Source organism: Mobula birostris, chromosome 3 (genome assembly GCF_030028105.1).
Source record: "Mobula birostris isolate sMobBir1 chromosome 3, sMobBir1.hap1, whole genome shotgun sequence".
Lineage (NCBI taxonomy): Eukaryota > Metazoa > Chordata > Chondrichthyes > Myliobatiformes > Myliobatidae > Mobula > Mobula birostris.
In genome coordinates, this window is record NC_092372.1 from 124013405 (window position 1) to 124028265 (window position 14861).

The window sequence follows — 14861 nt, forward strand, 5'->3', positions numbered from 1 at the left end:
ATGCTGGAGGAACTCAGCAGGTCAGGGAGCATCTGTGGAGGGAAATAAACAGTTGACATTTCGGGCCAAGACCCTTCATCAGAACTGGAAAGGAAAAGGACAGAAGCCAGAATACAAAGGTGGGAGGAGGAGGACAAGCTAGTAGGTGATAGGTGAGGGGGAAGGTGGGTGGTTGGGGGAGAGTGATGAAATGAGAATCTGGGAGGTGATTAGAGGAAGAGGAAAAGGTAAAGGGCTGAAGAAGAAGGAATCTAATAGGAGAGGACAGTGGGCTATTGGAGAAAGGGAACTAGAGGGAGAAGAGAAGGCATAAGGGGGAGCCAGAATGGGTAATGAAAAAAGGGGGAAGAGAGAATATACTTATAACTTTGTGTACATTTTTCAGGAATGAGGAGCCATTTGATCGGACAAGGTCTCATGGTGTCTGGAATCAGATTTGTTTTGAGAGTAGTTGTTCAGGGTGTTAATGAGGTTTCACTGGTCTGGCAGTGTATCAGTTTCACATTTTGGTCTATTGGATTCTGATATTTTAAAGTTCTTTTCGAAGTCGGGCATGAGGTACATAACTGGTTACTTCATGATCGTTTTATTAAATGTAATGGAACAAAAAGCATTGAAAAAGGGGCAGTATGTAAGTGAAGGAAAAGAGGAGCAAACAGATGATGGTGCCATCATGTGGTCAGCTCTTTATAAATAAGAAAAATTCCACTCAGGTTTACAGATAAGAGCCAGCCACTCAGACAGCCCTATTAAAATAATGCAGCTCCAGAGACACTTCCAGAGCTTTCCAGAGCCATGCAAATGTAACCACTAGAGGACATACTGAACCAATGCACATACACACTGTGACCACTCAGAAACATACTAACATGTATATAAGTAGTCATATAAAATACAAGCAGACAATTAATCGTTAAATTGCAAAAAAAAATAACAATTTAACAGGTTTAGTTTCAGTTGTACCAGGAGAAGATACAGTTGGATATGGGCTCGTTATAACAGCTGTGATCAACGTCCTTGGGCATGGTCTTGGTGAGCTCAGAGTATTGTGCAAGTTTTCACCAGAATAGGGAACAAAGTGGTTGGGGTATGTAAAACTTGATGCATTTCCACTGGAACATGCAGCAAGTCCTGTTTGTGCATAGAACAGTACGAGCACTTTCGCCCACGATGTTGTATTCACCCTTTCAACTACTCTAAAATCAGTCTAATCTTTCCCAACATTTTTCTTTCATCCACCTGCCTGTCTTAAGAGTCTTTTAAATATCTAGTGAATCAGCCTCTACCATGTCCCCTGGCACCCACCACTCTCAGTAAGAAAAACACACTCCTTATACTTTCTTCCAGTTACTTTGTTATGCCCCCTTGTGTTAGCTATGTCCAAATTTGGCTAACGAAGTCTCTGGCTGCCACTCAATCCTCTATCAAGTCACCTCTTATTCTCCTTCCTTCCAAAGAGAAAAGCCCTCGCTCACCAAACCTATTTTCTTAAGACGTGTTCTCTCATCCAGTCAGCATCCTGGTAAATCTTTGTATCCTCTCTGGTATTTCACATCCCTATGAGGAAACCAGAACTGAACACAATTCTCCAAGTGTAGTCTAAACAGTGCTTTATAGAGCTGCAGCATTGTCTCACAGCTCTTGAACTCAATCCCCCAACTAATGAAGGCCAACACACCATATGTCTTATTAACCACCCTATCATCTTGCTCACAGACGTGGTCCCCAAGATCCCTCGCTTCCTCCACATTGCTAAGAGTCCTGTCATTAACCCTGTGCTTTGCCTTCAAGTTCAACCTTCCAAAGTGAATTGCTTCAGATTGAATTCTGTTTTTGAAAATGGTTCAGTAGAGATTAGGAGTGATTCTCGTCAGAAAGAATTCCGTAGGGATCAGGGCTAATTTGTGTTTGAGTACTGTTTGGTGTGATTCAGCAGTAGTTTTAAGTTTGGACCCAGTCTCATGGAGGTTAGATGATTTATTTGGGTATGGTTCTGTGGGAGCATGCAGTGTTTCCCTAAGACCAAAATACGTAGAGTGGAATTAGGTTGTTTGGCTCATTGAGTCTGTTCTGCCATTTCGTCACAGCTGATTTATTAACCCTCTTAGCCCCATTCTACTGCCTTCTCCCCGTAGCCTTACTAATCAAGAACCTATCAACCTTAGTTTTAAATATACTCAACGACTTGGCCTCCACAGCCATTCATGGCAATGATTTCCACAGATTCACCACCCCCTGGCTAAAGAAATTCTTTCTCATCTCTATTCTAAATTGACATCCCTCTATTCTGAGGCTGTGCCCTCTGATCCTAGACTCTCACAGTATGGGAAACATCCTCTCCACACTCACTCTACTCACTCTATCTAGACCTTTCAATACATGTTTCAATGAGATCTTTGCCCCCCCCCCCCCCACCATCACCATTCTAAACTCCAGCAAGTACAGGCCCAGAGCCTTCAACATTCCTCATATGTTAACCCTTTCATTCCTGGGATTATTCTCATGAACTTCCTCTGGATCGTCCCCAATGCCAGCGCATCTTTTCTTAGATAAGGGGCCCAAAACTGCTCACAATACTCTGAGCATGATCTGACCAATGCCTTATAAAACCTCAGCATTAAATACTTTGCTTTTATATTCTAGTTCTGTCAAAGTGAATGCTAACATTGCATTTGCCTCCCTTACACTGACTCAACCTGCAAGTTACTCTTTAGGGAATCCCGAAGGATACATGTAGGTTTTTTTGTTTTAGGTAGAGATATAGTGGGGCTGGTTAGGATAGGGGTTAGGGACAGTTTTTTTCAGGGACTTGCGCGAGTTAGATTTGTGTAATGTTTTGGACGAAGAAACAGGTCCAGTGTGCAAGGTTTCTCTGGTAGCAGATGACGTGTGCTTGGGTGTAACTCGTGGACCAGGATAGTGTAGTTCAGATATAATGTAATAAGGACGAGTGACCTTTATATCTAGGAAGACATGGTAGTATAGCTGTTAGCATAATTGCTCACTCCCAGCCACCACTACTTGTGATTTCCTGCCAGCCATCTTATGTACAGACATGCCTGTGCCTAGCGTCACTTTATGGACATACAATAAATCTTTGTATATAAGCTATCTTATGTATTTATACTTATTGTGTTTTATTATTATTGTGTTCTTTATCTTATTGTGTTTTTTTGTGCTGCATTGGATTCAGAGTAACAATACACTTTGTACAGGGAGTGACATTAAACAATCTTCCAGCTTTGCAGCACCAACAATCACTGATCAGGGTTTGATTCCTGTCTCTGTTTGTACGTTCTCCCCGTGACTGTGGGTTTCCTCCGGATGCTCTGGTTTCCTCCCACATCCCAAACAGATTTGGGTCAGAGGTAGTAAGTTGTGGGCATGCTATGTTGGCACCGGAAACATGGTGACACTTGTGGGCTGTCTCCAGCACAATCATCGGATTGTGTTGGTTGTGGAAGCAAAATGAAGCATTTCATTTGATGTCAATGTGACAAAGAAGGCTAATCATCTTTCTAATACACAAGGGTTAGGAGTATGTTCAGATTTTGTTGTGTGGATGTTCTGGTTCTTGATACAGTTCTGTACAGAGTGGGGAGGGCTTTATTTGTGAGTTGGTTAATTAAGATTATCATAGCCCTGGGAGGCAGTGGGGATAAGCTCCCACCACCTATTAAGTGCTCTCAAATAGCCCCTGACAACCAAGTCCAGCTCCGGGCCTTCACATGTGGCTTAGCCTGGCAGAATTGTTTCTGCTGACAGGAAAAGGGGTAAAGCTGCCTAAAAACCAGTCGCCATGGGCAGATGGAGCTTGTCAGCCATAGTTGGCAGCTTATCTAGAAGAAGGAAAATTCTGATCTCAACCTCTGCTGCATTGAGGCTACACCCACTCAGAGAAGGCTTTGGGAGTAAGTCCCATGGGAAAATCTGGAGCTGGAGTCCCTAAAGCAGTCCTCTGTTGACTTCAACACTGACTTGGCAGCTCCTGCAAAGCCAGTGGTGCCAAACTATATCAGTCTCCGCCGTTCCTTTGAATTCATCAGCCGCATGGAAACAGGGAGCTTGATACGTGGGCAATAGCTTGCTCTCCATATTGTACTGCCCGGCTTGTGTATCATGCAGACAGCTGGGACTCAACATCCATGGTCGATACCAACCAGCGGAGGGCCTTGATGATGACACTAGGTATGATCAATGTTTAGGTATGGCTTCATGGTGTGTGGGTGTGTGTGTATTTGTGTGTGTGTGTGAGGTATGGGTAATCCCACATGTTGGACTGATTTCATAAGGAGCACAACGAGGAATGGGTCAAGTTTGGATACTGATATGCTGGGGAGGGGGCAGGGGGGAGTTTTTTTTTTTATCATTTAGAGATACCTCATGGCAACAGGTCCTTGCGGTCCAACAAGCCTGTGCAGCCCATTTACACCCATGTGAGCGATTAAACTGCAAACCAGTACGCCTTTGAAATGATGGAGGAAACCTATGCGGTCATTAGGAGAGCATGGAAACCTGCTGCAGGCAGCGGCAGGATTGATCTCCGCTCACTGGCACTCTGGCCGTGTTTCGCTGCCACAGGTGCACCTGAAAGAAATCTGTTCAAGAGGGAGCTGCGCTACATGAGAACAACCTCTGCTACACCACAGAGAACAAGCCGCAGCTGCGAAAGGAGAGGTTGAATAAGCAAAAGACTCAACCTCTGACCACAGCTACCACTTACACTTGCCCACACTGCACCAGAATATGTTCAAAGTTCAAATTTATTACCGAAGTAGGTATACAATATACAACCTTAGGATTCGTTGTCTTGCAGGCGCGAAACACAAAGAATGCAATGGAATCCATGAAAAACTACACACAACAAAGACCGCGACACATCCGGTCTGCTGAAGGGGACATCGCAAAAGTCATGGGTGATGCTATTACAGCTCGGGGCATCGGAGTTCAATTCCAACATCATCTGTAAGGCCTCGCCGTGGAACACCTGGGGTTTCTCCGAATGCCTCAGCTTCTTCCTGCGGTCCAGAGACATAGTGAATTGTCCCATGGTTAGGCTATGGTTAAATAGGGGTCAAAGAGCCGGAAGGGCAGTTCTGAGCTGTGACTCAATAAATAAATAATAAACAAGTAACACATGGAACATGAACTGCCGAGACCCCAGAGTGAGTCCACAGCCACAGGATCTGTTCAGCACTGAGGAGAGTGAAGCTGGTCCCGAACCTAGTGGCATGGGACCCAAGACTGTTGCATCTTTCACCCAGTGGTAGTAGTGAGAAGAGAGGAAGGCCAGTCAAACACAGGCAGATGGTGCTGAACTCCTGTTTGTTTTCCACTCCCAGCCTCGATGATTTTAATCCTGCTGGACATTTTGATTTGCGTGGAGTAATGGAGCCAATCATGGGTCCGTCCTTCCACTGTCAGATGACACAGCGTCCACTCCCAGTGATGGCCGCTCTGTACGTGCCAGCATTCTTGAGAGTCTCATTCGCCGAGTCTGCCAGAAGATTGCAACATTGCCAGATTGTTCAAAAGTACGTCCCTTCAAGGGAAATTGCAGACTGCAGTGATCTCCGTTCAGATCTATATCTAGTAGAGTGTCTAGTGGTCTTTGTGAGCTGCCCACAAAGGTTCTTGGATCCTGGATCCTGGATCAGCCACCTGAGGAGCCACCAATAGACTCGATTAAAGTGATCATACTATTTCTGGTGATAACCACAAGAGTTTTTGCAGATGCTGGAAATCCAGAGTAGCACATGGCCTCTTCCGCAGCTGTGATGAAGCCACTCTCAGGTTGGAAGAGCAACACCCCATATTCTGTCTGGATAGCCTCCAACCTAACAGCATAAACATCAATTTCATTAACTTTTGGTAATTTTCCCCCTCCCCCTTGCTGCTACTTCTATTCCCCATTCTGGCACCCCCACTTACCTCTTCTCCTTCGTCTTCAGCTTTTTCCACCCAGCTTCTCACTTCGTCTGCCCTCTCCCCCACCCACCCACCCACCCACCTTCCCCTCAGCTGGTCTCACCTATCACCTCTGCACCTCTCACTTCATCTCCCCACCTCCACTCACCTGGCTTCACCTATCACCTTTTAGCTCCTACTACTCCTCCCTCCTCCCCACCACCTTCTTCTGGAGTTGTCCCACTCCCTTTTCAGTCCTGATGAAGGGTCTCCGCCTGAAACTTTGAATGTTTATTCCTCTCCGTAGATGCTTCTGAGTTCCTCCAGCATTTGTTGCTCTACTGGTAGTATTTTGCTAACCGCTGGGCTCGTGTGCCGCCCCAGAGAGCGGTGAGCACCTGGATCACACTGCTGGGGTGATGGTGGAAGCAGACATGATGTGCTTAAGAGTAACTTTGACAGATATAAGAACAAAGGGAAAGGACCAGTATGGATACTGTCAAGCAGATAGGATTAGTTTTATTTGGCATCATGGTTGGTTTAGATATCGTGGGTGAATGGTCCTGTTCCTCTGTGACATTGCTCTATATTCAAGATTCAAGATCATTTAATCTCATTTCCTGTAAGGCGCTCAAAATAATTCTTACTCTGGATCGATGCAGTACAAAAAAACACAGGAGTTTGAAACTACAGCACTAAAAATAAAGAATACAACAATAAAAAATCACAATAAATATGAATACACAGATAGCTTATGTATATAGATCAATTGCATGTCCCTAAAGTGGTGCTGGGCACAGGAGTGTCTGTACATAAGGTGACTCTGACAGGAAATGATGAAGTAGAGGTGGTGGAGGTGTGGAGGGTGGGTTAGTAGGTGGAGGTGTTGATCAGCCTTACTGCTTGGGAAAGGTAACTGTTTTTGAGTCTGGTGGTCCTGGTGTGGATGCTATGTAGCCTCTTCCCTGATGGGAGTGGGACAAGCAGTCCATGAGCAGGGTGGGTGGGATCTTTCATGATATTACTGACCTTTGTCGGGTTCCTTTCTGTATTTATGTCCTTGATGATGGGTTTTCTGGTGCCGGTGATGCATTGGTCAGTTCTGACTACCCGTTGCAGAGCCTTCTGTCCATCGCAGTGCAGTTTCCATACCAAGCAGTGACGCAGCTTCTTAGGATGCTCTCTACTCCACATCTGTAGATGGTCAAGAGTACGGATGTGCAAAGTCCAGCTCTCTTCAGCCTCCTCAGAGAGTAGAGACGTTGGTGAGCTTTTCTGTCTCTGTAGGATGTGTTCTGGGACCATGAGAGGTTGTGTGTGATGTGTACTCCCAGGAGTTTGAAACTGCAGCACAAAAAAAACACAAGCTAAAGAATACTATAATTTTAAAAATCACAATAAATACATAAGATAATAGAAATATAAATATATAAGATAGCTTGTATATGTGGATTAATTATATGTTCATAAATTGACACTAAGCACAGGAGTGCTTGTACCTAAGGTGACTGACAGAAAATTATGAAGTTGTGGTGGTTGGGGATGTGGAGGGGTGGGTTAGTGCGTTGATCAGCTTTACTGCTTGGGGAAAGGAACTATCTTTGAGTCTGTTGGAGATGCGGCCTGGGCTGGGTATTTCCAACATATTACAAGAGGATTTTTTGGGGGGAGAAATCAAAGTGTTTCATGTGCTTATTATGTGAACTGATTACATTTTTTTCTTTAATCTGAAAGGTAAAGGGTAATGATGAAGCCTTAATTCTCTGCAAGACAGCCATAGCTGCCATAAAAATCAAAATCGGGGACCTCCAGGAAACCAAGGTAAAATAAAAAGGATCTGAGGATTGTATGGGGGATGGGGAGAGCTGTCTCCAGAGAGGAGGAAAGTGTGTGGGGTTTGAAGGGGACTAAAACTTTTGGGTTTATCCTCTTACCCTAATGAACCATTCATGTGGCCACCTAACTTAGATTTCCAGGACAAAATATACCTCATTATTGGTGACTTTAATAGCCATATCACCAACTGGGGATACGAAGATGATGATACAAATGGAGAAGAAGTTGTATCATGGGCTCTAAACAACAGCCTTGAGCTACTATACGAGTCAAAGGACACCCCTACCTTCACAAGTGCCAGGTGGAGAAAAGGATACAACCTAGACCTTGCCCTTGTTACCTCAGCAAGCTCCAACCTCTTCAGATGATCAGTCCATATACCCAAATCCCAATACCGTCCAGTCCAGGTAGAATCCCTTCCAGTTCTGAGACCTGTACCATCAAAGTACCTACCAAAATTTAACCTGAGAAAAGCAAACTGGACATCTTTCACAGAATCCCTTGATCAACTTATCGAAACCATACCACCAGAACCTGATCATTATGATGAATTTGTCCAACTAATCTGGAAAGTAGCGCTGCAGAACCAAGTATATTCAGGGATTGACTAGTGATATCAAGCAAAGTTATGATGAGTATGTCAACTTATGTGACCAAGACCAGTTTGGTCAAGACACAATTGAAATGAGAGAGTCAGTTCTGTCCCTACTGAGCCAAGAGAGACAACAGTGTTAGCAGGAACTGATAGAAATCACAGACATGACCAAGAACAGTAAGAAGGCATGGACAACTGTTCGGAACCGCAACTCAGACAATAGACCACCACAGAGAATTGCGGCCATAACGCCCAATCAGGTTACCCACCAACTAATACTAAATGGTCGACCAAATAACAAGGAACGGAGGCAAAAGAAAAAGCAACATCAGGAGATGGAGTCAGCTCTCTCAAGCGGGAGTAACAACTTCCCACCTCTCACCCTAGAAGAATTAAAGGATGAAGTATCCCAGCTAAAATCCAACAAAGCTGCTGGCATTGATGGGATTCTTAATGAATTCCTTAAACATCTTGGACTTCAAGCACTCCACTGGCTTCTGTCCCTTTTTAACTGTTGCCTAAGATCATTAAAAATACCTAAAAAGTGGAGAAGAGCCAAAGTTGTTGCTCTTCCAAAACCCAATAAAGATCCCAACATTCCTAAAAACTACAGACCGATTTCCTTGCTCTGCACCCTCTATAAACTCTATGAGAGACTCATACTGAAAAGAATATCCCCCTTAGTCGAAGATCTTCTCACACCAGACCAAGCTGGGTTCACGCCAGGCCGCTCTTGCTGCAGTCAAGTCCTGAACTTAACCCAGTATATTGAGGATGTCTTTGAAATGCGACAAATTACAGGGGCAGTATTCATTGACTTAACAGCAGCATATGACACTGTGAATCACAGAGGCCTTCTACTGAAATTATCTAAAATGTTAAAGAATGAAACCACTGTCAAAGTAATAAGAAGCCTCCTAGAAAATTGTAAATTTTATGTAGAAATGAATGGAATTAAGAGTAGGTGGCATCCACAAAAGAACGGACTACCATAGGGATCAGTCCTGGCACCTCTACTATTTAATGCTTACAGAAACAACCAACCAACCAACCTTTCCTAACACACGCAGGTTTATCTATGCAGACAATCTATGCATAGCAACACAAGCTAACTCCTTCCAAAAAGTTGAAGTACGACTTAGAGCAGTCCTCGAAGCAATGAAGCAGTATTATGAAAAATGGTCTCTGAACCCAAATCCATCGAGAAGCAGCTCAGAAACTCAAGATCTTCTGGTGTGGGAAGGAGCTCAAACGCCATCGGACTCCAATTTACCTGGGCGTGACACTGGATAGGACGCTCTCATTTGCCACCCACGTCCAAAAACTCCGAGGGAAAGTTGGCTCTCGCAATCCTCTCTTGAAAAAATTAGCAGGCACGAAATGGGGAGCTAATGCTCACACACTTAGATCAACTGCCCTAGCACTCTGCTATGCACCTGCAGAATACTGTGCACCTGTGTGGGACAGATCAGCCCATGCAAAGAAAGTAGACATGTTGCTTAACGAAGCCTGCCGAATATCACGGGCACACTGCACGCCACGCCCACTAGCATCATCTACAGACTTGCAGGCATTGCTGCCTCAAAGATCCGAAGACACACTACAACAAAAATTGAAAAAGGTAAACAGAACTCGAATCCACGGCACCCACTACATCATCATGTGCCAGTTTCCAACTGCCTAAAATCGAGGAAAAGCTTTGCTATAGTGGAGGAACTACCGCACGGAACATCCCCCCAAATATACAGGATTGATCTCTGACAACAAACAGAAGCCAGAACCCCACCAAACAATACAGTGCAAGACCCCACAGAAATGTTGCTAGGTGGGGCACTGCTTGACAGACGGAAGTGGTGCGCTCTCAACAGAGCGAGAGCGGAAGTTTGTAGGATGGGAGACAATATGGTGAAGTGGGGTTTAATGACCAGCGAATCCTGTGAGTGTGGCGAAAGGGTGCAGAACATTGAACACATTCTGCGCAACTGCCCACTCTCACCTGATTTAGCTGACACTGACCTGCTCAACGTCAACCAGGCAACACTAGAGTGGCTGGCTGTCTGGTGTGACAAGCTATGATGATGATCACTTTTGGGTTCTTAACATTTCCAAAACATCTGCTCTCTTCTGGATATGCTCTTGCAAAACATGGTTGCATATGTCTGGAAGAGTATATCCAAAAGAGGAAGCTTTTGCTGATAAGAGTGATTTTGGGATTCTGTTTAGCATGCTTCTTTCTTTTCTGAATCATTAGCAACACCATAAGACACAGAATCTGATTTGGGCCATTTGGCCCATTGTGTCTGCTCTGCTGTTCCTTCGTGGCTGATCCAGAAGGACATAGAACAGTGCGGCACAGCACAGGCCCTTTGGCCCACAATGTTATGCCGAACTTTCAACCTACTCCAAGATTGATCTAACCCTTCCCTCTCACGTAGCCCTCCATTTTTCTATCATCCGTGTGCCTATCTAAGAGTTCCTAAATGTTCCTAATTGCCTCCACCACCGTCACTAGCAGGGTGTTCCACACACCTGCCAATCTGTGTTTTTTCAAAGAAACTACCTCTAATATCCCCTCTACATTTTCCTCCAATCACCTTAAAATTATGCCCATTTCTATTAGTCATTTCCATCCTGGGAAAAGGTCTCTGGCTGTCCACGCTGTCTACGCTTCTTACCTTGTACACCTCTATCAAGTCATCCTCCTCTATTCCAAAGATAAAAGCCCTGACTCTCTTAATCTATCCTCATAAGACATGCTCTCTAATCCAGGCAGCATCCTGGTAAATCTCCTCTGCACCCTGGGGATGGTGATTGAGGGTGTGGGTTTGTGAAGACCATGGGTTTGGCCAGGATTTTGTCAGGGGCAGGTGAGTCCTTGCATAGCCCCTGATGATGCAAAATTATATTCAGCAATTGAAGGTGGCAATATTTAGAGCTGTAGGTTGGTTCTTTGATAACAGAGTAAGAGTATGCGGTCAAGCTTTACTTTAGAGACCTCAGCGTAGGATGCATCTGGCAAATCAGTGACAGCAAAACAAATTGTAAGGCAAAAAGTAGCAAAATTATTTGGCCCATTGAGTCTGTTCTGCCATTCTATAGTGGCTGATTTATTTTCATTCACAACTCCACTCTTCTGCTTTCTCCCTGTAACCTTTGACGCCCTAACTAATCGAGAATCCATCAACGTCTGCTTTAAATATACTCAATGACTTGGCCTCCAGAGCGTCCATGGCAATGAATTCCACAGATTCAGCGCCCTCTGGCTAAAGAAATTCCTCCTCATCTGTTCTCTATTCTGAAGCTGTGCCCTATGGGTCTAGGATTCTCCCCTATTGGAAACACCTGTTCACATCCACTCCATACGGATATTTCAATACTCAATAGGTTTCAGTGGGATTCCCTCCTCCCCCCATTATTCTAAACTGAAGGTCCAGCACCATTAATCACTCTTCATACATTAAACCTTTCGTTTCTGGAATCATTCTTGTGAGATGCCTCTGGACCCTCTCCAGTGCCAGCACATCCTTTCTTGGATGAAGGGCCCACACTGCTCACAATACTCTGACCAATGTGCTACAAAGCTTCAGCATTGCATCCTTGCTTTCATATTGTAGTCAGAATCAGAATCAAGTTTATTATCACCGGCATGTGACGTGAAATTTGTTAACTTAGCAGCAGCTGTTCAATGCAATACATAATCTAGCAGAGAAAAAAAACAGGTAAATCAATTACAATTATACATCTATTGAATAGAATTTTAAAAATATGCAAAAGCAGAAACACTGTATATTAAAACAAATGAGGTAGTGTCCAAAGATTCAATCTCCATTTAGGAATTGGGTAGCAGAGGGGACGAAGCTGCTCTTGAATCACTGAGCGTGTGCCTTCAGGCTTCTGTATCTTCTACCTGATGGTAACAGTGAGAAAAGGGCATGCCCTGGGTGCTGGAGGTCCTTAATAATGGACGCTGCCTTTCTGAGACACCGCCCCCTGAAGATGTCCTGGGTACTTTGTAGGCTAGTACCCAAGATGGAGCTGACTAGATTTACAACAGGGGCTACTTTTGGTCCTGTGCAGTAGGCCCTCCATACCAGACAGTGATGCAGCCTGTCAGAATGCTGTCCACGGTACAACTATTTGAGTTTTTGAGTGTATTTGTTGACATGCCAAATCTCTTCAAACTCCTAATGAAGTATAGCTGCTCTCTTGCCTTCTTTATAACTACATTGATATATTGGAGCCAGGTTAGATCCTCAGAGACCTTGACACCCAGAAACTTGAAACTGTTCACTCTCTCCACTTCAGATCCCTCTATGAGGATTAGTATGTGTTCCTTCGTCTTACCCTTCCTGAAGTCCACAATCAGCTCTTTTGTCTTACTGACGTTGAGTGCCAGGTTGTTGCTGTGGCACCACTCCACTAGTTGGCAAATCTCACTCCTGTACACCCTCTCGTCACTACCTGAGATTCTACCAACAATGGTTGTATCGTCTGCAAATTTATAGATGGTATTTGAGCTATGCCTAGCCACATAGTCATGTGTATATAGAGAGTAGAGCAGTGGGCTAAGCACACACCCCTGAGGTGCGCTAGTGTTGATAGTCAGTGAGGAGGAGATGTTATCACCAATCTGCATAGATTGTGGTCTTCCAGTTAGGAAGTCAAGGATCCGATTGTTGTATAATTGGTGTAATTGTTGCCTTTTTGAAGCAAGTGGGAACTTCTGCCCATATCAGTGAGAGGTTGAAAATGTCCTTGAATACTCCCAGTTGGTTGGCACAGGTTTTCAGAGTCTTAGCAGGTACTCCGCCAGGGCCTTCCACCTTGCGAAGGTTCATTCTCTTTAAAGACAGCCTAACATTGGCCTCTGAGACAGAGATCACAGGGTCATCAGGTGCAGCAGGGATCTTCACAGCTGTAGTTGTGTTCTCCCTTTCAAAGCGTGCATAGAAGGTGTTGAGTTCATCTGGTAGTGAAGCATCACTGCCATTCATGCTATTGGGTTTTGCTTTGTAAGAGCTAATGTCTGCAGACCCTGCCAGAGTTGCTGTGCATCCGATGTCGCTTCCAACCTCACACGAAATTGTCTCTTCGCTCTTGAAATAGCCCTCTGCAAATCATATGTGGTTTTCTGGTACAGGCCTGGGTTGCCAGACTTGAATGCCACAGATCGAACCTTCAGCAGACAACGTATCTCCTGGTTCATCCATGGCTTTTGGTTTGGGAATGTACAGTAAGTCTTTGTAGGCACACACTCATCCACACAGGTTTTAATGAAGTCAGTAAGAACTGCAGCATACTCATCCAGGTTCAAAGATGAATCCCTGAATACAGTCCAGTCCACCTATTCAAAGCAGTCCAGTAGGCGCTCTTGTGCTTCCCTTGTCCATATCTTCTTGGTCCTCACTGCTGGTGCTGCAGTCTTCAGTCTCTGCCTAAACTCAGGAATTAGAAGTGCAGCTAGGTGATCAGACTTCCCGAAGTGAAGTTGTGGAATAGCACGGTAGGCATATTTGATGGTGGTGTAGCAATGGTCCAGTGTGTGGTTTCTTCTGGTATTGCAAGTGATCTGTTGATGGTAGTTGCTTAGTGATTTTTTTCAGACTGGCCTGGTTAAAATCTCCCAAAGCGATGTTGAAGGCGTTAGGGTGCGCAGTTTCGTGCATGTTGATCCCATTGCTCAGATCATCTAAAGCCTGCTTGACATTGGCCTGAGGTGGAATGTAAACTGCTACCAAAATGACCCCCGAGAACTCCCATGGTAGGTAAAAAGCCCTCTTGAAATGAATGCGTTTCTAGTATACTAAAGCATCCCAAGACATTCACAGCAGCATTGCCAAACAAAATTTGAGAGTAAGTATGAAATATTGGGGCAAGTGAGCATAAATTTAGATTGTGTGGGAAGTTTTGAGGGAAGGGAGCAGAAAGGTTTGGGACTGAATTCAAGCATTGGATATAATCAGCAATAAGAATTGAAAATCAGTCTGCTGTTGGTTGCGTCAAGATTGTTGAGCTTTGGCTGTGATGAACTAGGCTGTATCCATTCCTCTCTGTCGACCCTTCCGTTCCTGGGCATTGGTGGTTCCATACTAGGCCACAATGCAACCAGTCAGTATACTCTCCACTGTGCATCAAAAGAAGTTTGTCAAAGCTTTAGATATCGGACTAAATGGCACACAAGATCAGAGGGACATTGGTGTACTTGCCCGAAGGCAATGTTTAGGAATGAAATGGCCTACAGAAAAATACAGCCCATTGACCCATCATCTGTTCCACCATTCTATCATGCCTGATTTGTTATCTCTCTCAACTCCATTCTCCTGCCTTCTCCCCATAACTTTTGACACACTGACTAATCAAGAACCTATCATCTTCTGCTTTAAATATACCCAGTGACTTGACCTTCACAGCCATCTGTGGCAATGAATTCCACACATACACTACCCTCTGGCTAAAGAAATTCTTCCTCATCTCTGTACTAAAGGCATGTCACTCTATTCTGAGGCTGTGCCCTCTGGTCCTA

General features: G+C 44.5%; 1 protein-coding gene across 2 annotated transcripts in view; it reads left to right on the forward strand.

The window, feature by feature from the left end:
• The window catches only part of LOC140195261 (26S proteasome non-ATPase regulatory subunit 13-like), a 111081-nt gene that overhangs the window by 65185 nt on the left and 31035 nt on the right, over positions 1 to 14861 (forward strand). For both annotated transcript variants that reach the window (XM_072253317.1, XM_072253316.1), the window contains exon 6: positions 7642 to 7728. In XM_072253317.1, coding sequence (XP_072109418.1) covers positions 7642 to 7728 — 87 coding nt within the window. The remainder of the gene's footprint in view (positions 1 to 7641; positions 7729 to 14861) is intronic.